This window comes from Nuphar pumila, chromosome 4, assembly GCF_984573655.1.
Source record: "Nuphar pumila chromosome 4, dmNupPumi1.hap1.1, whole genome shotgun sequence".
Classification (NCBI taxonomy): Eukaryota; Viridiplantae; Streptophyta; class Magnoliopsida; order Nymphaeales; family Nymphaeaceae; genus Nuphar; species Nuphar pumila.
Window position 1 is genome coordinate 106,185,906 of NC_143252.1, and position 22,664 is coordinate 106,208,569.

The 22,664-nt window shown below is 38.4% G+C and overlaps 1 protein-coding gene across 1 annotated transcript in view; it reads left to right on the forward strand.

Annotated features, from left to right (window-relative positions):
• Nucleotides 1-1,280: 1,280 nt before the first annotated feature.
• The window catches only part of LOC149840429 (uncharacterized), a 33,952-nt gene continuing 12,568 nt past the window's right edge, over nucleotides 1,281-22,664 (forward strand). Inside the window, exons 1-4 of the mRNA XM_090005067.1 lie at nucleotides 1,281-1,498; nucleotides 1,574-1,688; nucleotides 7,970-8,193; nucleotides 8,312-8,372. Of these exons, the coding sequence (XP_089861193.1) occupies nucleotides 1,281-1,498; nucleotides 1,574-1,688; nucleotides 7,970-8,193; nucleotides 8,312-8,372 (618 nt within the window). The remainder of the gene's footprint in view (nucleotides 1,499-1,573; nucleotides 1,689-7,969; nucleotides 8,194-8,311; nucleotides 8,373-22,664) is intronic.

The window sequence follows — 22,664 nt, forward strand, 5'->3', positions numbered from 1 at the left end:
GCAGCCAAACAAACAAAGGTTCTTATGTAAACAGCAAAAGCATAGGGGAGGTGATGCGTACCTGAGGCAGCCATTGACGAGCTGCTGTTGCAGGGAATCGGAGGTCGCTAGAGCATAGGAAGACGAATTGAATTCTGATGATCGATCAGGCCAAGGGGATTTGTCTGCTCAGCCGGGTTGCAGCCACCACAAGCGCAGGCTTCCGAATGCAACCGGTGAGTCGATCTCTTCCCGCTTTAGTTTGCACACACGCACTTTTCTGATAGCAGATGCTCACTACAAAGGGTTGCTCATGACACCCTTATATAGTGCATAGGGTGGGAATAATTTGCGTAATCGTTCCCCCTTGATCCTATGTTGGTTTATCGGAAGGGATCATCTCAGATGTGGGGATGAATCCACATCGTGGATAACTATCACGTAAATCGTGGTGGTTAATCCAACATTAACCTCTTCTTTAATTTTGCCTAGTCACTTAGCCCTTTCCTTCTTTGAGTGACCTTTGTTTGCTAATGCTAGGAACTTACAGCCACGACCTGGATGCGACTTGTATTTCAAATCAAGGACCTCATCGTACCCCAAAAAACTAATCAAAAGACAAACAAGATCGCTTGAAGGATCTGGCAGCACGTAACCCTTGAATGACAAAGCATAAACCCAATATAACTAAGCATTACTAATCAAGTAGGAAGCATTGAAGAGAGCAGTTAAGGAGCAAGTGCTTTTAACTGCTAGGCTCCATAAGGGCTTGGGTGTGGGTAACTTCTCCTGAAGTTTACTTTGCAGGGAGACTGGCTCATTAAGTGCACAACATAAAACACTGATCCCATCATTTGAAATAGGATGGGTTCTACATCATACATTCAATCCTAGTCATCCAATCAATAGCTAGATTGTTAGGATTGAATGTATGATGGAACCCATCCTATTTGGAATGATGGGATTCATGTTCCACAACATATCAGGTGATTTGACAAAACATAATTTTTTGTGCTTTGAAATCACCATCACTTCAATCACCAACACCATTGTAAAATGATGACATCAGCACTTTTGGTGGGTCATGTTGGATTAACCACCACGATTTATGTGGTGGTTATCCACGATGTGAATTCATCCCCACATCTGGAATGATCGCTTCCGATAAACCAGCATGGGATAAAGGGAGAACGGTTATGCAAACTGCTCCCATCCTGTGCCCTATAAAAAGGGGGTTTCATAAGCAACCTGCGATATAGAGTGAAATACAGTGAAAATTAGTTTTTCACATACAGAGAAATATGAGAGAGGGTTTAGAATCTTACCTCTCCATTCGGAGTATTTCCATCCAGTCGCGAGAATCGGTCCTACTCACCGATTGCATCCAGCAGCCTGCGCTTGTGGAGGGCCATAGTTCAGTTGAGGAGAAACTGCATCCTCTCCTCCAGCCACCACCAGTCCGGTTTTCCCCTACTCCAGTCGACCTCCACCTACAACAGTTATACAATGGCGGCATCAGGTACTCCAGCCCCCTTGTTTTTTTGTTTTTACACAGATACAGTTTCTGCTGTGTATTTTTTCTGTTTGTGCACAGGCTGCCCATAAGGAAGACCCAACAATGGGTTATGGACCCACACCCTGCATCTACTGCGCGGGGTGTGTCCTGGTCGTTCGGCTATGCAGGTCGTCGTGGGGCGATGCTGCAGCTGGTTGCCAGCACCGGCGATTGTCGCCGTAGGGCGACAGAACAAAAAAAGGGGGGGTTGGGTTTTTACCTGTGGCCGTTGGGCTGCAGGAGCATCAGTCGTCGCCGATAGAAGCCATGGACTGTCGTCGATCTAATGTTCAGCAACACACAAGGGTTTAAAACCCTTTTTTTCTTTGTTTCCTCTACCGTCAGGCGAGGAGAGGTGCAGCACCGGTCTAGGCTCCATGAAGGTCACCGGCAGGTGTAGCGACATTATCGGAAGGCAACATGGGTTGCTGGCGGTGATTTGGGTTAACCCTAACCCCCTTTTGCAGAAAACAGAAAACCCTTGGGTTTTCTGTTTTACAGGTTTGGTTTTAATCGGATGAAACCGGGTCCGACCTGGATCAAGTAAAAACTGAGTCAGACCCGGATCCGGTTATATACCGTGTTCAACCCGGATTAAGTTAAAACTGGGTCAAACCCGGATCCGGTTATATACCGGGTTCAACCCGGATTAAGTTAAAACTGGGTCAAACACGGATCCGGTTATATACTGAGTCTGACTCGAATTAAGTTAAAACTAGGTCAGACCCGGATCTGGTTATATACCGGGCCCGACCCGGATCAAGTTAAAACCAGGTCAGATTCAGATCCGATTATATGCCGGGTTCGACCCGAATCAAGTTAAAATCGGGTCAGATTGAGATCCAGTTATATACCGGCTCAGACCCGGATTTGGTTATATACCAGGTCAGACCCAGATCTGGTTATAAACCGGATCCGACCCGGATCAAGTTAAAATTGGGTCAGACCCGGATCCGGTTACATACCGGGTCCAACCCAGATCGAGTTAAAACCGGGTCAAACCCGGAACTGATTATATGTTGGGTCAGACCCGAATCTAGTTCAAGTCGGGTTCGACCCGGATCCAGTTCAAGCTGGGTCTGACTCGGATTCAGTTAAAGCTGGGTCTGACTCAAATCCAGTTAAAGTCAGGTCCAACCTAGATCCAGTAGGGTCCAGGCACTATTTGGCCTGAACCGGATCAGGGATTGATTCGGCTCCTTTCGGGACTAGTTCGGAGTTGTTTTTGACCGGTTCCTTCTAGTTTCTCACTGGTTCCGAGATGCTAAAACCTTGTTTTCATAAATATAAGAAAATACAAGGATTTGGGCATACAGTTATAGGGTTTTTATGAACCTTTGTTCATACTTGACACCGGTTCATAAGGTTCAGAACCAGTTCGAACCCTTGGATAACCGGTTCAGGGTTTTTTCAGACTAGTTCAAAGTGCTTTCAGACCGGTTCCTGCTTGAGGACTCAGGGTTTTACCCATTTAAGCCTATTTTATTATTGTTCATGCATTTATTTGAAATTATGCATGCATAAATGATTGTTTAATATTGGCATTAAGGATAGTTAGATGACTTAGTGTATTCACGTCACCGAAATGACTAAATACACATATGTTGTTAAAGAATTTTAACACTATCATACAGTTTAAGCTGATATTAACAATGTATTTAGATTCGTGAAACGATAAACGATCCAAAGATAATTTTATCATGTTCGGAATTTAAGTAGGGTAGAATAAGGTATGTCGAGATACATCACACATGTGTATCCAAAGGTACCTTGTATCGATAGTCTAACTTCACAAGAACCTTAGTTTTGTCGAATATGGTCGGTAGGTGAAGTGGTTTTGCATGTCAGAGCTCTTACCAAAGTAGGACTCCGATGTCCCCTTTTACTTGCCTGAAAATAAGCATATTAAGGGCCTTTATTGTTTTGCTTTTTTTATTAAAGTTTTAATCTCGTACGAATGTTTCTTGATACATGTCTTTTGTCGTGCAGTTTTCTAGTCCTGTGATTTTAGATGACTCTAGTTGCATACCTTTTCTAGATGGATCAAATTTTAGAGATTGGAAAGATACTGTACTTTTTACATTAGGGTATATGGATCTGGATCTGGACCTAAGGATAGAAGAACCTGTTGATCAAAGCACTATTGATCAAAAGACTGCTTTTGAGAAGTGAGAGCGCTCGAATAGACTTAGCTTGTTGGTTTTGCAATCTAAGGTGGCTAAGAATATTCATAGTGTCATACTATAACGCAGGACAGTTAGAGAGTTTTTAAGTGCTATTGAAGCACAATTTGTGAGTTCAAAAAAGGCCAGAGCCAGTACCCTTATGTCTAAACTCATATCTATGAAATATACTGGAGGGAGAAATATTCGTTAGCACATTTTGGAAATAAGGAATATAGCATCTCAGCTAAATGACATGAAGCTCATCATCTCTTATTCTTTTCTAGTGCATTTAGTTCTAGCGTCTTTACCCTTGAAGTACGGACCTTTCAAAATCTCTTACAACACACATAATGATGAATGAATGTTCAATGAACTTATGTCCAAGTGTGTTGAAGAAGAAGTGAGGTTGAAAGGTGAGAAGGTGCAGAGTGCGCATATGGCTTCTCATGCATCCAAGGTAGGGCCAAGGAATAATGCATTTAAGAGAAATGCTAGGAAGAAGCCAATAGGGGATAAGACATCCCAAGGCAAGCAATCCAACTCTGATCCCATAAAGTGTTTCTTTTGCAAGAAGAAGGGACACAAGAAGATAGATTGCATAAAGTACAAAAAATGGTTGAAAAAGAGAGGTAATTTGTCATTTGTTTCTCATGAATGTAATTTATTACAAATTCTTAAAAATAACTGGTGGATTGATTCTGGTGCTACTGTTCATATTTTCAACTGTCTACAACTATTCCTGAACAGAAGGGAACCAGCAATGCATGAGAAGAGCATCTATTCGGGAAACAAGATGTGTTCACATGTGAAGGGTGTTGGAACCTGCAGGATTACTCTAAATACAGGCATAGTTGTGGATCTTCATGATGTCTTTTATATTTCATCATATAGTAGAAACTTAATTTCAATTTTGAAATTGGATAAATTTGGATATTATTTTAAGTTTAAAAATTCTAAATTGTTCATTTATAGAAATTCAATTGAAATTTGTTCTGCATCAGTTTATGATGGTTTGTATAGATTGAACGTGAAGATCCAAACTCAGGAGTCCCTGACTTCGGAATATACATTGGTTAGAAATAAATGCAGCTTGATAAACGATAATTCTTACATATTTTGGCATCGATGTTTGGGTCATATCTCTGAAAAGAGAATAAAGAGACTCATAAATGAAGGGATCTTAAAATCTCTAGATTTTACCGACAATAACCCATGTGTTGATTGCATAAAGGCTAAGCATACAAACATATATAAAGAGGGTACCAAACGCAGTAGTGAGATATTAGAGATAGTTCACACAGATGTATGTGGACCTTTTACCCCTTGTTACACAGGCAAAAAATATTTTGTCACCTTTATTGATGATTATTCTCGGTATATATATCTCTACTTGATCTTTGAAAAATATGATATTTTTTTGATGTTCAAGGAATTTAAGAAAGAAATAGAGAAACAAACTAATAAAATTATTAAAATAATCAGGTCTGATAGAGGTGGCGAATATTATGGTAGGTTTATTGAGATGGGGCAAAAGGAAGGACCATTAGCACGATTTCTCAAAGAGAAAGGCATTGTGCCTCAATATACCATGCCTAGTAGTGCCTATCAAAATGGTGTAGCTGAAAGGAGAAATCCTATGCTTAAAGAAATGGTCAGGGTCATGTTAAATTATTCAACACTTCCCATAAAGTTGTGGGGTGAAGCCTTAAGGACTGTTGTGCATATTTTGAATAAGGTTCCTACAAAATCTATGCCTAAAACTCCTTACAAGTTGTGGACAGGTAAAAAACCATCTTTGTCTTATATGCACATATGGGGATGTCTTGTAAAGGCTAAATTGTATAACCCCAACATTAAAGCCTTTGATCTAAGAACAATCAGTGGATAATTCATTGGTTATCCAGAAAGATCAAAAGAGTACAAGTTTTATTGCCCATCTCATTCACCACAGATTGTTGAAACAGATAAGGCAAAATTTCTTGAAGATGGTTCAGTAGGATTAAGTGCAGTTCAAAACCTTGGTTTTGAGGAAGTACATGATCCAGTTTCGTCACCTGTTAAGAAAAATATTGAAAGATATTGCATTATTATTCATAATGATGATGTGGTTGATCATTCGATTGTTGATGCATAAATCGAAAGTGAACCTATTATGGACAATACAGAAGAGCATGAACAAGATGATCAGGTTCAATCTGAACCTAAAGAACGACTTGTTTGGAGATCCACAAGAATTAGGAGATCTGTCATACATCCTTATTATGTAGTGTACCATCAGGAGCCTGGTGATTTCATAGATATGGATGATGACCCGTTGACTTTTATGGAAGCTATTGAAAGCAAACAATCTAAATACTGGATAGAAGCCATGAAAGAAGAGTTAGACTCTATGGCTAAAAATCAAGTATGGGATCTTGTCGAGTTACCTAAGAGAGTAAAGCCCGTAGGGTGTAAATGGGTCTTTAAGACCAAGAAGGACTCCAAAGGTAGCATAGAGAGACATAAAGCAAGATTGGTTGCTAAAGCATTCACCGAGATGGAGGGCATTGACTACAATGAGATGTTTTCTCCTGTCTAAACTAAAGAGTCAATGAGAATAATTTTGGCTTTTGTAGCTCATTATGACTTGGAGCTACATCAGATGGATGTGAAAACAGTGTTTCTCAATAAGGATCTGAATGAAGAGGTATATATGAATCAACCTCTTAGTTTCTCTGAAAATAATCGTCTAGTTTGCAAGCTCAACAAATCAATATATGGACTTAAACAGGCCTTTTGACAGTGGTATATTAAATTTTCCTAAGTCATTATGACTTTCGGGTTTACAGAAAACATTATTGATCAATGTATATACCTTAAGGAAAGTGAGAGTAAGTTCATTATATTGATGTTGTATGTGGATGACATTTTACTTGCAACCAATGATATAAAGTTGCTTTCAGAGACAAAACAGTTTCTTGCATCACATTTTGATATGAAAGATATGGGTGAGACTGCTTATGTTCTTGGCATTGAGATCCGGCGAGACAGAGCAAAAAGTTTTCTAGGCCTCTTCTAAAGATCCTATTTAGATAAGGTGTTAAAGCGATATGGGATGGAGAATTGTTCTCCTAGTTCAACACCCATATCAAAAGGTGATAAAATGAGCCTAAAGGATTGTCCACAGGATGATATATTGACAAAGCACAGATAAGTGTTTATCCATATGCATCCGTTATTGGCAGCTTGTAGTACACGCAGACATGTTCTCGACCAGATATTTCTTTTGGAGTAGGGGTGCTTGACAGATTTCAGTCTAACCCAGGTTTACCCCATTGGAAGGCTGCCAAGAAAGTCTTGTGGTACTTGCAAGGGACAAAAGACTATATGTTCATGTATCATAAAGTTGATCACCTCGAGGTCATTAGCTACTCAGATGCGAACTTAGGAGGATGCCTTGATAATATAAAGTCTACTACTGAGTGCGTCTTCTTACTTGCTGGGAGCGCGATCTCTTAGAGGAGTGAGAAGCATACGACCACTGCTACCCACACCATGAAGGCAGAATTCATAGCATTATATGAGACTACCTCACAGGCTATATGGTTAAGAAACTTCATATCACAGTTAAAGGTGGTTGATTCCATTGGGAAGCCACTGAAGGTCTACTGTGATAATGAAGCTACGGTGTGCTTTTCGAACAACAATAAAAGTACTACGTCATGTAAGCATATGAAATTGAAGTATTTTGTTGTTAAAGAAAAAACGAAGAATCATTTAATGCATATTGTTAATATTGGTACCAAAGAGATGATTGATGATCCTCTTACTAAAGGGCTAGCACCGAAATTATATTCTGAACATGTAATGAGGATGGGCTTGTTAAACTATTTTTGACATATCATATAAATAAAGTGATCACTGTCACTTCATGATTCTTATTATTTTTGTTGTTAATCTCATAAGGATTAGAGATTCAACTAAGGACCTATAGAATAGAATAAAAAGGTCATTCTATTCATCAAGTTATTCTCATAAGGTTTTTTGGTTAAAGGGTTTATCGTCGGATCAAGTGAAAGAATGTTGGATTAACCACCACGATTTACGTGGTGGTTATCCACGATGTGGATTCATCCCCACATCTGGAATGATCGCTTCCGATAAACCAACATGGGATAAAGGGAGAACGGTTATACAAACTGTTCTCATCCCGTGCCCTATAAAAGAGGGGTTTCATAAGCAACCCGCGATATAGAGTGAAATACAATGAAAATTAGTTTTTCACATACAGGGAAATACGAAAGAGGGCTTAAAATCTTACCTCTCCATTCGAAGTATTTTCATCCGGTCGCGGGAATCAGTCCTGCTCACCGACTGCATCAGGCAGCCTGCGCTTGTGGAGGGCCGCAGTTCGGCTGAGGAGAAATCGCATCCTCTGCTCCAGCCACCACCAGTCCGTTTTTTCCCTGCTCCAATCAACCTCCACCTACAGCTGTTATACAATGACGGCATCAGGTACTCCAACCCTAAGGAAGACCCAAAAGATCCTACTATTTATAGGATAAATGATGGTGGAGAAGGGATGCAGCCATTTACGTGCTGGGCTCTATTCTTGAGCTCTCATCTTTGGAAGGTGTCTTTTTTTGGTCCGTTCTAATCTCCAGCCTGTTCTTGATGCTGCGGAGAATGCTCATGTAAAGGAAGCGGACATATGGACGCCCCCCTTCCCAAGTATTTAAAACTTATATTGGAGCCTTTATCTGGGTGCTCCCAACATAGCTAAAAAAAAAAATCAGACATCCCCCCCCCCCCACACCCCAAAGTATTTAAAACTTATAGTTGAGTCTTTATCTGGCTGCTCCCAACATAGATAAAAAAAAATTCTGCGCCCCCCTCCCAACAAATCCAACACGCCCTTGGGTTAATGTACATAAAAAGGCAAACACGATGATATGGAAAGCATTAAACTTTGCACAGCTTACTTAAGCAGAAAGAGGCAATCAAACATGATAACGTGCAGTACATGGTGTCCCTTGACTACAAACTCACCTCAGCTTCCATAACCAACTATTTGCCTAGAGACCCAAGGGGTTTGGTGGGGCCTAGACCGTTTGAAGGGCAGTCTAGGTTCAAATTCCATGAGCGTCACCCCCTGCATAAGCCGAAGCTTGGCAACCCCCTGGGGTCGAGGGGTAAGCACTTGGAGTTTTATACTGACATGTACAGAAACCATAAGTATGACAGGCTGAGCCGCGCAGCTACTTTGCCTAGAGACCACGAGCAGCAATTTGAATTTCAGTGATCCAAAAATTAATACCATCATCCTCAAGAAAAATTTGGTGTGGCATAGTCATTATAATCCAAGAAATAGATACAAGCGAGTCAATAAAACATGAGCAAATCATGAGATAAAACAGAATGTCCCTTCTCTCATATGTTGATCTGCTCAGTGGCTTAGGATGGTAATTAAGTGGGATACTTAGAAGGAATTATTTCCCCAGTGAGAAGATTCTCATCTACATGTATTTTCAAGTGCATTGGACCATGTGGTTAACCTTAGATGCATTATACTTGGTATGGACATGTTCTCAATCCAATGATTTTGATGTAGAATATATTTATCTGCCTTATGTGACACGTTCTGAAAGCCTCTTGATGGGTCGGATCTAGGCCCCAGTCCAACTTCACATGTATCATCAGGTGGGACCAAAAGCACCCAAAGCTGGGTCCGATCTCCGATCCCCTAAAACATCTTCATATCGGGGAAGATTTGCTCCAATATGCGGGAACATCTGTCATTTATATGCAGGATATCAGTCATTTTGAGTCAGGTTCGGTTCTGAAAAGATGTCAACTAAAATGAATTCATTATGTTCCAAAGTTGGACCCATGGGTCAGAATCCAAACCCCAGGATCCACTTGTGGGTCCAACTAGGGGTGTCAATGGGTTGGGTTTGACCTTGACCCGATCGACCCATACTAAACCCTATAGGGTCAGGGTTTGGTGATAAATAAAAAGGTCAGATTAGAATTTGTATTGGACCCGAAGGGTCTAATTAATAGAAGGAGCTAGCCCGGTGTGGTTTATGAAATTTCATACCGCACTCCCGAGTTTCGAAAAAAATCCACTGTTTTTCAATGTAAAAAGGATAAAAATGTTTACTTTACCCGGTTTGGTTCATGTAATCCTTATAGGATACGGGTATGGCTTCTCTTATAGTGGGTTCGATTGAACTCAGATCTGAATCCAGTACCAGCATCTCAAATCAGGTCTACGTCTGGTTCTATTTAAGTCCAAACCAAACCCGACCCGACCCGTTGACACCCGTAGGCCGAATCCTTTGAACAGCATGTAGGGAACAAATTCTAGTGGGTAGCGTATCCCAACATGCCATGTTTCGTAATTCTGGTTAAACACGTCTATTTTTCACCGTAGGAAAAAGTGGACAACAAAAAATTATAAATATTTAGTGAATTACAAAAGCCTTCCTCCCTGTCAGTTATTCACAAAAAAAAGGCAAATAACTTGTTATTACATATGACTTCTATTTTTCATTGTTTGTATCCAATGGCATACTAGAAAAATCAGTATAGTGACATCTATCTTTGTTAAAAGTTAGGTACACTCGTCTGGGTCGCCCGAGTGGTAGCGGACCTGGGTAGGGATGGCAGTGGATCCCATCTCAAAATTATGCCCTTCATCCCACCTCCATCCTCCCACGGGTTTTGATTTTAACCTCCATCCCCGGTCGGGGCGAGGCGGGGCCCCATTTCCCCTCGATCCATTGTCATCCCTAAAAAAGGATTGAGGAGAAGTGATAGGGAGGAGAGAAAGTGTAAGTTCATCTTTGCCTTCATCTCCGCATGGGTTTTGATTTTAACCTTCATCCCCACCTCCATTCTCGTTTCATGTCCTCCATCCCCGATTCAAATTAACGGGGGAGGCCCCGTTTTCGCCCGGTCTACTGCCATCCCTAGACCTGGGGTGAAGGTGCTGACCCTTTTGTTTTAGGCTTGATTCTCACCGGGTTGCAGAGTCTTTAACTAGTCGGCTTTGTAAGGGCTCAGGCTGGCGATGGTGACTCCACTCGGGGTTTACATTGCAGAGAGGCGGGCTCGTTAAGTCATCCGATTCTTGGCAAGGATTCCTCATAGTAAAAAAAAAAAAGAAAAAGTTAAACGTCAGATTATTCTTATTTTATCAAAGAAGTTATACTTTATGAGGATATTTGAAATGAAATACAAAACAAGATAAGAAGCAGTTTATTGTAATAACTAAAAAACTAGTTGGCTTTTTTTAAATCTTAGAAACTAGGCGGCTTTTGGGATTTCCCGAATAATCCATACACCAAATCATAGCCGAGAGGTGCCTGCCCGGATAATTGCTGACCGACCAATCCGCATTTTGTGGTGTCTCCCAATGTTGTCAGTATCAGAATGGGACCTGTATTATTTGGCCAACGATTCAGGTTGTATATAGGCCGATACTTAAGTGTATCGTTCTGAATTGGCCAAAAAAATCAATTAAAACATGACACGTGTTAAAATCATTAAAATAATATTAAAAAATAATTTTAAACTATTTTTATATTTATTAAAAATAATTGATTCAGGTCAGTATCGTATCGATGGTTACAAACTGAAACACACCGATACCGACAACATTGGTGTCTCCACATTCCACTTGGTATCAAGAAAGAGGCATGCCTGCCCGCTGCCCCAGATATAATAATTTTTATTTTTACACTATTTCTTGCACCAAAGGATTACAGGGAATCCCCCACCTCGATCGGGTTGCCCACGTGGCCAGCAGGGTGGTTGCTAAAGGTGCTGAGATGAAGGGGGTGATCATACTCCAGTACTGGTGCAGTAGTGTGTCCGTAACTTTCAAAAGGTGAGCCATGTTAAGGCAAGGTGGTCGTAGGACCCACCCAAGGTTTTCTTTACTTATACGAGGGTTGTTCGAAATAAAGAAAGATTACAAGGAATCCATGATCGTGACACAAATACGAGCATAATCACAAAAAATTTGCATCGTGTGTACCGCAAAAGAATAATAATAATAATAATATTGGCATGTTTAAGAGCAAAGACATAGGAAACATGCTGATCAAAAGCTTGATTTTTTAAGATGCTCTGTCATTGATGCTTGGTTCCATAGAATGTCATCAGATGGCTTCCCAACGATGACATTATCTACGAAATCGGTTTGGGATTGTGTAAGGTCAGAAGGAAAAAATATTTGAATTCATTTGGATCAAGAAAGCCTTCTTAAAAGCTGTCATAAGTCTCAGTACGCAAGACAGGTTACACAAGTATGGAATGAATTCAATTTCCTAAGCCATTGTGAATTATTGTGTACCGGTTGCTATTTATGAGATATCACCATGTAGCGATTTGCAGGTATCATTGTATACCTGTTGCGATTGTGAATACGATTTACCACAAGAAGGAATTAACGTGATTCGGTCATTCTAGACCTACGTTCACGGCAGACACTCACTCTCTCTTTCTTATTATTGAATCATCCAGAGATACAGTATTTATAATGCACAACATGAACTAACTTGAAAATTATCACAATGGTATGATATGCAGTTTTTATAACCAACTTGATATACAGAGATATTCCTGTAACCGTTTTGATGAGATGAGATTGGATCCCTTAAATCAAGGAGAGATAGAGAGGTGAGAGGGGCTTGTCGTCAACACTCTCCCTCAAGTGGGGTGTAGATGTTTGCACAACCCCACTTGTCGAGAAGGTAATGATGATGATCTCGACTCAGTCCTTTGGTAAATCTGTCAGCAAGTTATTCTGCACTTTTAGTATATGAAGTATAAATCTCTCTTCTTTGAACCTTTTCACGTACATAATGACAATCGATTTCGATATACTTAGTTCATTCATGAAAGACTGAATTTGCTGCAATATGTATTGCTACTTGATTGTCACAGAACATGGAAATAGGTAAATCGACTGACATCTTCATTTCTGTTAGGAGTGTTTTGGCCCATGTTATTTTACTGATAGTATTTGCCATGTCCCTATACTTGGGTTATGTTTGGAAAGTTTTAAAATATTGATGATTTTGTTTACTACCAAAAGTGTTTTGAAAAAGATTAGTCCTATAAGTAATAGAGAAAAGTTTTTCAAGAGGTTTAAATAGAGAGTTTGTTATCTATTCTTTACTTTGGTAAGCCTTGAGTCTTTAGGTGGATTGTGGACGTTGTTGCGCATCGTGCAGCAACGGACACGTCGTTTGCGCGCGCGTGCGCACGTGCGCGCATGCGCAAGGGTGTTTGAGGCGCAATGTGGCGTTTTGATGGCGCACTTTGCAAGCTTTGATTGTTCAGTTTTGAGATATCTGGCCGTTTGAAAGGTTTTAATAACATTTATATTGAGTTTAAGGCACTTTGTGATTGTTGGACGGTTTTGAAGGCCTTTGATTGACAATCAAAGGTGGGTGACCGTTCAGGTACCTTTTCGTTCTATTTTCAAACCGTCAGATTTACGGCCATTAATCTCATTTATCACAAAACGTTTTGGCCTCTCTAAAAGTCTATAAATATCTTCTATTTTCGTCTTTTGAAGACATTGGAATTTCTGACTCTCCAGTTTTCTCCTTTCTTTCTTCTCGGTTTGGCTTGCAGAGTTCATGTGTGGGAGAGGTCATCTGTTCTTGCGAAGCAGTGACTCTCTTGAGGTTTAAGCCTAGTTGTATTCTGGGAACTCAGTCGTAACAAAACCCTTTTCGCATCTTCGGAATTCCCGAAGTGGGGCGATTGAAGTTCTAAAGATAGCAATCTTAAGAACGTGCCTCTAGGCTTGAAGTCGCTTTTCTGAAATCCTTTTTTCACAAGGTTGGAATAACAATTTTATAACTTCAATTATGGTCACTGGTTCGACATCCAACTCCATTAATCTGCTTAGCCGTGACCTTGAAAAACTTGATCGATTTGATGGGTCAAACTTCAAGCGGTGGCAATCAAAGGTCTCTTTCTTGTTGTCCGAGTTGCATATCGACTATGTCCTCAAAAAGCCTTGTCCCACTGTCGTTGTTAGAGAAGTTGAGACAGAAGAACAGAACAAAGAGCGAGAGAAGTAGCATACTGACAACTACCGATGCAAAGGGCATATCCTGAACACTTTAGCCGATTCTCTCTTTGACCTGTATTCACCATTGGAGTCGGCTGGAGAGTTGTGGAATGCTCTCGAGATCAAGTACAATGCAGAAGATGCTGGTAACAAAAGGTTTATCGTAGATCAGTATGTTAATTTTTCTATTGTTGATGATAAGCCGATACTTGCTCAAATTCATGAGATGCAAATTCTGACCTATAAGATCAAAGGAGAAGGTATCTATCTTGATGATGACTTTCAAGTTGCTGTCATCATTGAGAAACTGTCGGATTCCTGGAAAGAATATAGGAATCACCTAAAATATAAAAATGAGAAAATCACTTTAGATGGTCTTCTTAAGGACATCTGAATTGAGAAGGAGACTTGTCTTCATGACAAAAAGAATTCGAGTCCTAAAGAAGGTTATCCTAAAGTGAATTTTGTTAGTAACAAGGGTGGCAAAATCATGAAAACCCAGAAAATCAAAAAGAATTTCATGAAAGGGAAAAAGTCAACTGATAAAAAGAAAATTAGTTGCTATGTTTGTGGCAAGTTTGGCTATTTTGCTAGAGAATGCAGAGAACGGAAGAGGACTGGTCCTAAGCCAAATGAGTCAGAAGAGAGGCTTGTTGATGTAATCTCTGAAACCTTTATGGTGGCTGCAAATAAGGACTGGTACCTGGATACTGGAAGCACTGTTCATGTGACAAACGACAGGAACTTGTTCAAGTCGTACGAAGTAGTGGGGGAGGGATGCAGTCTCTTTATGGGAAACTCTTCCTCAACTAAAGTGTTGGGAAAAGGGAGTGTGGAAATTAAGTTGACCTTCGGGAAAGTCCTAACACTTGAGAATGTCCACTATGCTCCAGAAGTTCGAAAAAATTTAATCTCTGCAGATCTACTATAACGAAATGGCTTTAAGATTATTATTGAGTCTGGGATTGTAACTGTGACCAAAAGAAAAATCTTTGTAGGAAAAGGGTTTGCCACTGGTGGTATGTTCAAGATGAGCATAAATGAATCTATTACTTCTGTTTATATGGTTGACTCCTATTTTCTTTGGCATTCAAGATTAGGACATATAAATTCTCGCTGCATTTATAATATGAATAACTTTGGTCTTCTTCCTTGTCATGTTAGAATAAAACATAAACATAAGTGTGAGACATGCATTCAAACTAAGCTAACTAGACTATCATTTCATAGTGTAGAAAAGAATTATAAATTGCTTGAATTAGTGCATTTTGATGTGTGTACGACGGATAATGTTTTAAGTCGTGGTGGCAATAGGTACTTCATTACCTTTATAGATGATTACTCGAAATTCTGTTATGTTTATTTGATGAAACATAAATCTGAAGCATTTTCCAAATTTCTTCTATGTCTTGCTGAAGTACAAATAGGTTTAAAACAAATATTGTACATTTAAGAACAGATAGAGGAGGTGAATACTTCGGAGGAGAATTTGATAAATTCTGTGAAGATAATGGCATTATCCATCAAACTTCAGCACCTAGAACTTCTGAACAAAATGATGTAGCAGAAAGGAAAAACAGAACACTTGTAGAAATGATGAATGCTATGCTTCTTAATACAGGTTTGCATTCTAACTTATGGGGAGAGGCTATACTTTCTGCTTGTTATATTCTTAACCGAGTTCCTTATTCCAAATCTAAAAAATCACCTTATGAATTATGTTTTGGTAAGAAACCTAATCTTAGTTATTTTCGTGTTTTGGGTTGTTTAGCATATGTTAAAATTCCAGAAAATAAAAGGAAGAAGGTTGAACATAAAGCATTTAAATATGCATTTGTTGGGTATGCTGAACATAGTAAAACATATAAATTTCTGGACATTGTTAATGATGTTATTATAGAATCTAGAGATGCATCTTTCATAGAACATAAAAATGCATTTGATTCTCTTCTTGATGGCAATCGCATTACAATAAATGAATATCCTGTTAATGACATGAATGAATATTCTAATGATTATGCTGATGAACTAGAAACTGAAGTTAGACACAGTAAACGCATTAGAAAACCAACTAATTTTGGTTCTGACTTTTATACATTTCTAATTAAGAATGATCTTGTGTCTTTTCAAGAGGCTATGTCTTTTCAAGATGCTGCCTTTTGGAGAGAAGTTATTAATGATAAAATAGAATCAATTATGTCTAATAATGTTTGGAAATTAGTGGATTTACCTATTGGTTGCAAAACTATTGGCTGCAAATGGATTTTCAAAAATAAATTAAAAGCTGATGGTACAATCGATAAATTTAAAGCGCGTTTGGTTGCAAAAGGCTTTAAACAAAAAGAAAGTATTGATTATTTTGATACTTTTGCTCCTGTAACCAGAATATCGACTATTAAAATTCTGATTGCCTTGGCTGCCATATATAAGCTTCAAATTCATCAAATGGACATGAAAACAGCCTTTTTGAATGGAGAATTAGATGAAAAGATATATATGGAGCAACCTAAAGGTTTTGTAGTGCTAGAGCAAGAGCGTAAAGTTTGCAAACTTGAGAAATCCTTATATGGATTAAAGCAAGCCCCTAAGCAATGGCATGAAAAAATTGATAATTCTTTGGTACATAATGGTTTTAAAATTCATGATGTTGATAAATGTGTCTACAGTAAAGTAGATAGTAGCTCAATTATTATTATATGTTTATATGTTGATGATATGCTTATTTTGGGTAACAATAGTGAATGCATAAATCAAACAAAAAGATTTTTATCTTCCTTGTTTTGTATGAAAGACTTGGGTGTTGCAGATGTTATTTTAGGAATCAAAATTATAAAAAATACAAATGGCATTGTATTATGTCAATCACATTATACTGAAAAAATTCTTACAAAGTATGGATATCTTAATAGTTCACCAGCATGCACCCCATATGATCCAAATATGAAATTGACTCCTAATGTTGGTGCAAGTGTTCAACAATTAAAATATGTCAGTATTGTAGGTAGCCTTATGTATGCAATGAACTGCACAAGGCCTGATATTGCCTATGCAATGAGTAAAGTATGTAGATACACTAATAATCCTGGTCATCAACACTGGAATGCAGTGAACAGGATTCTTAGATATCTAAAGCATACTTTAGACTATGGAATTCACTATATTGAGTTTCCTGCTATTATTGAAGGGTATAGTGATGCAAGTTGGAATACCGACTTTAAAGATTCCAAGTCTATGAGTGGTTAGGTTTTTACCCTTGGTGGAGGAGTAGTTACATGGGGGTCTAAGAAACAGACCTGTATAACTCATTCTACAATGGAATCTGAGTTTATTGCTTTGGCATCTGCTTGTAGAGAAGCTTAATGGCTTAAGAATATGCTAGTGGATATTCCACTAGGTGAGAAGCCTATATCTGCTATTTCAATATTTTGTGATAGCCAATCAGCTATATGTAAAGCAGGCAATATGAAATACAATGGGAAGTCTAGATATATTAGTCTAAGACACAGTTTTATAAGACAAATGATTGATGACAATATTATTTCATTGAAATATGTGAAGTCATGTCAAAATTTGGCAGACTCATTTACGAAAGGCCTTTCGAGAGATGTCATCAATAAAACATCGAGGGGAATGGGAATTAAGCCAATTAAGTCATCACCTAAGGATACCCAACCTAGAGCGTTGGAGATCTCACATGCATAGGTTCAATGGGAAACAAATTGGTGAATGACAGATATTGAGCATATTTATGTAAGCCCATTACTGATGTGTGCTCATGAGCTGTAACTAATATAAGGGTTGAGCTAATAGCTCTTAATGAGTTTGTAGGCCTTAAGGCTATCGTGTGTGTTATAGTACACCTAGACAAACTCACTTATATGAGTGTAGAAATGTGAGCCGTTTCTTGTGAGAATTGACAATTCTCTAGAGCACTCATGAATCCAAGAAAGCACAAGGCTCTAAATGTGCCAACATGAAATCCACACAATCGAACTTTTGGAAACCTATATGATTGAAAACTCTATTAACAATATAAGGAGCTAAGTTCAAGGTAAGTTCACTTAGCACCTTGGTTAATTTAAGTTATCTTTTAAATAGTGGGGGTTCAAGTCATGCAAACACTTTCACTAATGCATAAGTTTCTATGCAAGCCAAATAGATTTTAAAACTAGTGGGGGATTGTTAGGAAAGTTTTAAAATATTGATGATTTTGTTTACTACCAAAAGTGTTTTGAAAAAAATTAGTCCCATATCTAATAGAGAAAAGTTTTTTAAGAGGTTTAAATAGAGAGTTTGTTATCTATTTTTTACTTTGGTAAGCCTTGAGTCTTTAAGTGGATTGCGGACGTTGTTGTGCATCGTGCAGCAACGGACGCGCCGTTCGCGCACGCGCGCGTGCGCGTGCAAGGGCGCTTGAGGCGCAATGTGGCATTTTGATGGAGCACTTCGCACGCTCGCAGCGGTGCGAGGTGCATATGAGGCACAAATGTCCGTTTTGATTTTTCGGTTTTGAGATATCTGGTCATTTGAAAGGTTTTAATAACATTTATATTGAGTTTAAGGCACTTTGTGACTGTTGGATGGTTTTGAAGGCCTTTGATTGACAGTCAAAGGTGGGTGACCATTCAGGTACCTTTTCATTCTATTTTCAAACTGTCAGATTTACGGCCATTAATCTCATTAATCACAAAACGTTTTGGCCTCTCTAAAAGTCTATAAATATCTTCTATTTTCGTCTTTTGAAGACATCAGAATTTCTGACTCTCCAGTTTTCTCCTTTCTTTCTTCTCGGTTTGGCTTGCAGAGTTCATGTGTGGGAGAGGTCATTTGTTTTTGCAAAGCAATGACTCTCTTGAGGTTCAAGCCTAGTTGTATCCTGGGAACTCAGTCGTAACAAAACCCTTTTTCACATCTTCGGAATTCCCGAAATGAGGCGATTGAAGTTCTAAAGATAGCGATCTTAAAAATGTGCCTCTAGGCTTGAAGTCTCTTTTCTGAAATCCTTTTTTCACAAGGTTGGAATAACAACTTTTGCACTAGATATGGCAACCACCCCTTGCTTTTTGCTTTTTCAGGTAACCATATTGCCCCCAACAAATACACAATATTCTGTGGTAGACCTTTTGTCTGAACTTCCTGCCCGGTTTGCATCTGTGAACCCCTGAATTTGATGATAATTGTTCTGTTTGTAGCATAATCCTTGGCCTGACATTCCTTTCAGATACTGCAATATTCGATTTACAATTTTTCAATGTAGTTCCTGAGGAGCATGCATGCATTGGCTTGCGAGGTTGACGGCATATGTAATATTCGATCGAGTAATAGTTAAGTAGATTAGTTTTCCAACTAATCTCTGGTATCATTCTTTATTAACTGTTACATCATCAGGAGAGATAATAGATTTTTGTCCACTTTTCATCGGAGTTTCTACAGGCTTGCATCTGATTTTTCCTGCACTTTTAAGAAGATCTAACGTATATGTCTTTTGAGATAAAAAGAGGCCCTTTTTTTAATGAGCTATTTCAATGCCTAAGAAGTAGCAAAGTTTGCCTAAATCTTTTATGTCAAAGGTGTCATGCAGAAGCCTCTTTGTTTCTTAAATGGCTTCATTATTTGTACCTGTCAAAATGATATCATCCACATATACCAAGATAATAACCAAATGATTTCCTTCTCCTTTGACAAACATTGAATTGTCAGCATTACTTCTGACGAATTTATGTTGTTCCAAGCAATTGCTCAATCGATGTTACCATGACCTGGAAGATTGTTTTAAGCCATAAACGCCCTTATGTAGTTTGCATACTTTGTCGGTATTTTCTTCTTTAGGATGTTCAGGTGGAAGTTTCATATATACTTCTTTTTTTAAGTCTCTCTGTAAGAAAGCATTTTTGACATCTAATTGATAGAGAGGTCAATTGCAGTTATAAACAATAGATAAAAGAATTCTGACGGTATTCATTTTAGCAACGAGAGCAAAGGTTTCATCGTAATCAAGACCTTGAGTCTGAGTATACCCTTTAGCCACCAACCTGGCCTTGTATCTCTTTATCGTCTTGTCGTTGTTATGCTTTATCTTATATACCCAGCGACATCCGACTACCTTTTTTTAAAGAGGTAATAGAACAACTTCCCAAGTCTTGTTTTTATAAAGAGCTTGCAACTCTTCATTCATAGCTTGAACCCATATTGGATCAATTCTAGCCTCCTCATATGAAGATGGCTCCTTAATCTGATAAATGTGACTGATGTAGGTTTTATGAGTCCTGCTAACTTTGTGATACCCAATATAATTTTCAATAGGGTACATGACTGAGAATGTAACATAATCATTTAAATGAACAAGAGCTCTAGATTGATGCTCTGACCTTCTTAGCAATGGTTGATTTTCAGTATTTTTTATTTCAGAGTTTGCCTCTTGCGATGAATCCAAAGTTCTTCCTATGCTGGTTGCAATTTCCTCACATGTGTCGGTCATGGGCAGAACTACTCATTCCTGAGGATAGTTTTTCTCAAATATGTCCCTAGTTATTGTCTCCCCCTGTCATTGATTTTGCTGAAAGTATGAAGCATTTTTGTTGAATTTCACATATCTGGATATAAAAAAGATGTTCTTCAACATTATAGCATTTATACTCCTTTTGAGAAGCAGAATACCCCAAGAAGACACATTTGGAAGCACAACTGCTAAGTTTATCTGATCCTTGTTTGGCTATAAATGCAACACATCCAAAGGTTCTCATGTGATTTAAATTGAGTTTTCATCCCTTTAGAATCTCAAGAGAAAGTGTTTCTCTAAGATCCTGCTAGGCAGACGATTAATAATGTAGCAAGCAATCAGAACTGCATCACTCCAAAAAAAAATTGGAACATTTATTTGGAATAGCAGGGCCTTGGTAACTTCAAGCAAATGACAATTTTTCCTTTCGGCTACTCCATTTTGTTGAAGAGTACTTACACAGGTAAATTGATGATCTATACCCTTTTGTTTTTCAAATTTGTCAAACTGAGTATTTTTATACTCAGTGTCATTGTCAGATCTTAGAATCTTGATTTTTGTGCCATATTGGTTTTCTACCATAGAGAAAAATTCTTTAAATTTATTAAGGACTTTATCTTTGGTCTTAAGCAAATAAATTCAAGTAGCCTTTGAAAAATTGTCAATGAATGTAAGACAATATCTAAAACTAGAATAAGATGTCACAGGAGATCAAGGTCCCCATACATCGGTATGAATTAGATCAAATGGTCTTTCAACAACATTATCTGGTCTAGGAAAAAGAAGTCTAGTCATTCGAGCATATCTATAAACATCACACGAATGACAATCAAATTAAAAATCAGGAAACAAAATGTTCAACGACTGGCTTGACGGGTGTCCTAGGCGTTTATGCCACATACATCCTTCATATTTTTCAGCAAGCATGGCCCTTTCATGTCTTCCAAGCACATAAAGACCATCTGAAATTTTTTCTTTACCAATCACATTCTTCGTCGCCCTGTCCTGAAATATCACATCATATGGTGAGAAAGTGATATCGCAATTAAGCTCATTGATAATTTTTGACACAGATAATAAGTTAGCTGACAAGCTTGGGACTACCATAACATCCAATTCTTTTGCACGATCAAACGGCTGAAATATACTAATACTTGTTACCTCAACTTTTGTTTCATCTGCAATGACAACATGCTTGTTGCCGAAAATTGGTCTTAGCCTGGATTTATTGGTTATGGTCGAACACATATGTTCACTTTCTCCATAATCAATGACCCAACTTTTATCATTGTGAAGAGCAGAAATAGTACCTAGATTTGACTGAGATGAGTGGAGGCTGTCATAGCTACTTGATCATTTTTCTAACCAACGGTTTTAAGAAGCTCGACAATATTCTTCAATTGAATAGACAGATCTTCTGAGCTAACTTTATCATTCAGGTTTGAAGTGGTAGCCACATAATCGGATGGTATGACTTTATGAGGACGTCGAGCTGGAGAAGTTCCTGGTTTATCGTGAAGGTTCTAGCATCTATCCTGGGTATGTCCATTTTTTTTTATAAAAGGTACAAGAAATCTTGTTTCTTGGTTTGTGTCGTGATGATTCATAATTTTTTGTTGCACAAGCTACAACATCAGTAAAAAGAGCTCTATCGGATGCTTCAAAGAGAGACTTTTCTACATTCATTACTCGACGGTGAGTTTCCTCTTTCATTATGATAGAACATATATTGTTAACCGATGGTAATTCAGTTAATAACAAAATCTGGCTTTGAACTTGATCAAATTCATTTCCGAGCCCAGCGAGCAATTGGAATGCCTTTTCTTTTTCACGAAGATTTTTGAAGGAAATCATATTCGTGCATGTGGATGTATAAGACTCATATTCATCCCATAGACACTTCATTGTTCCAAAAAAATCTAAGAAACCTTGAGTATCCTTCTTGAGATTATGAATCTCGCAGAACAACTGATACATACGAGTTATATTGTTTTGCTCGCTATACATTTCTTCAGCAGTGGTCCATATTTCTTGGACGGTATTTAAAAATAAAAAACCCTTAACAATTCAAGTTTCCATCGAATTAAGAAGCTAAGATATAACAAGGTCATTGGCAGACCCCCAATCATGATATTTGGGGTCATTTATGCTTGGCCTAGTTATTTCTCCATTAATATATCTGAGCTTATAGATCTACCGTTTAAGTACAGGGAAACAAATTTGGACCAATAAAGATAATTTGTACCATTCAATAACATCGATGTGATTTTTGTATTAGGTAATTGATCCTGAATGAGGATCTGTTTCGTTGATTATGAAGATTGAGGTTGTCCTGACGAGTTGTTCGCCATGAGGAGGAGACACACACAACAAATAGGAACACTTGATAGT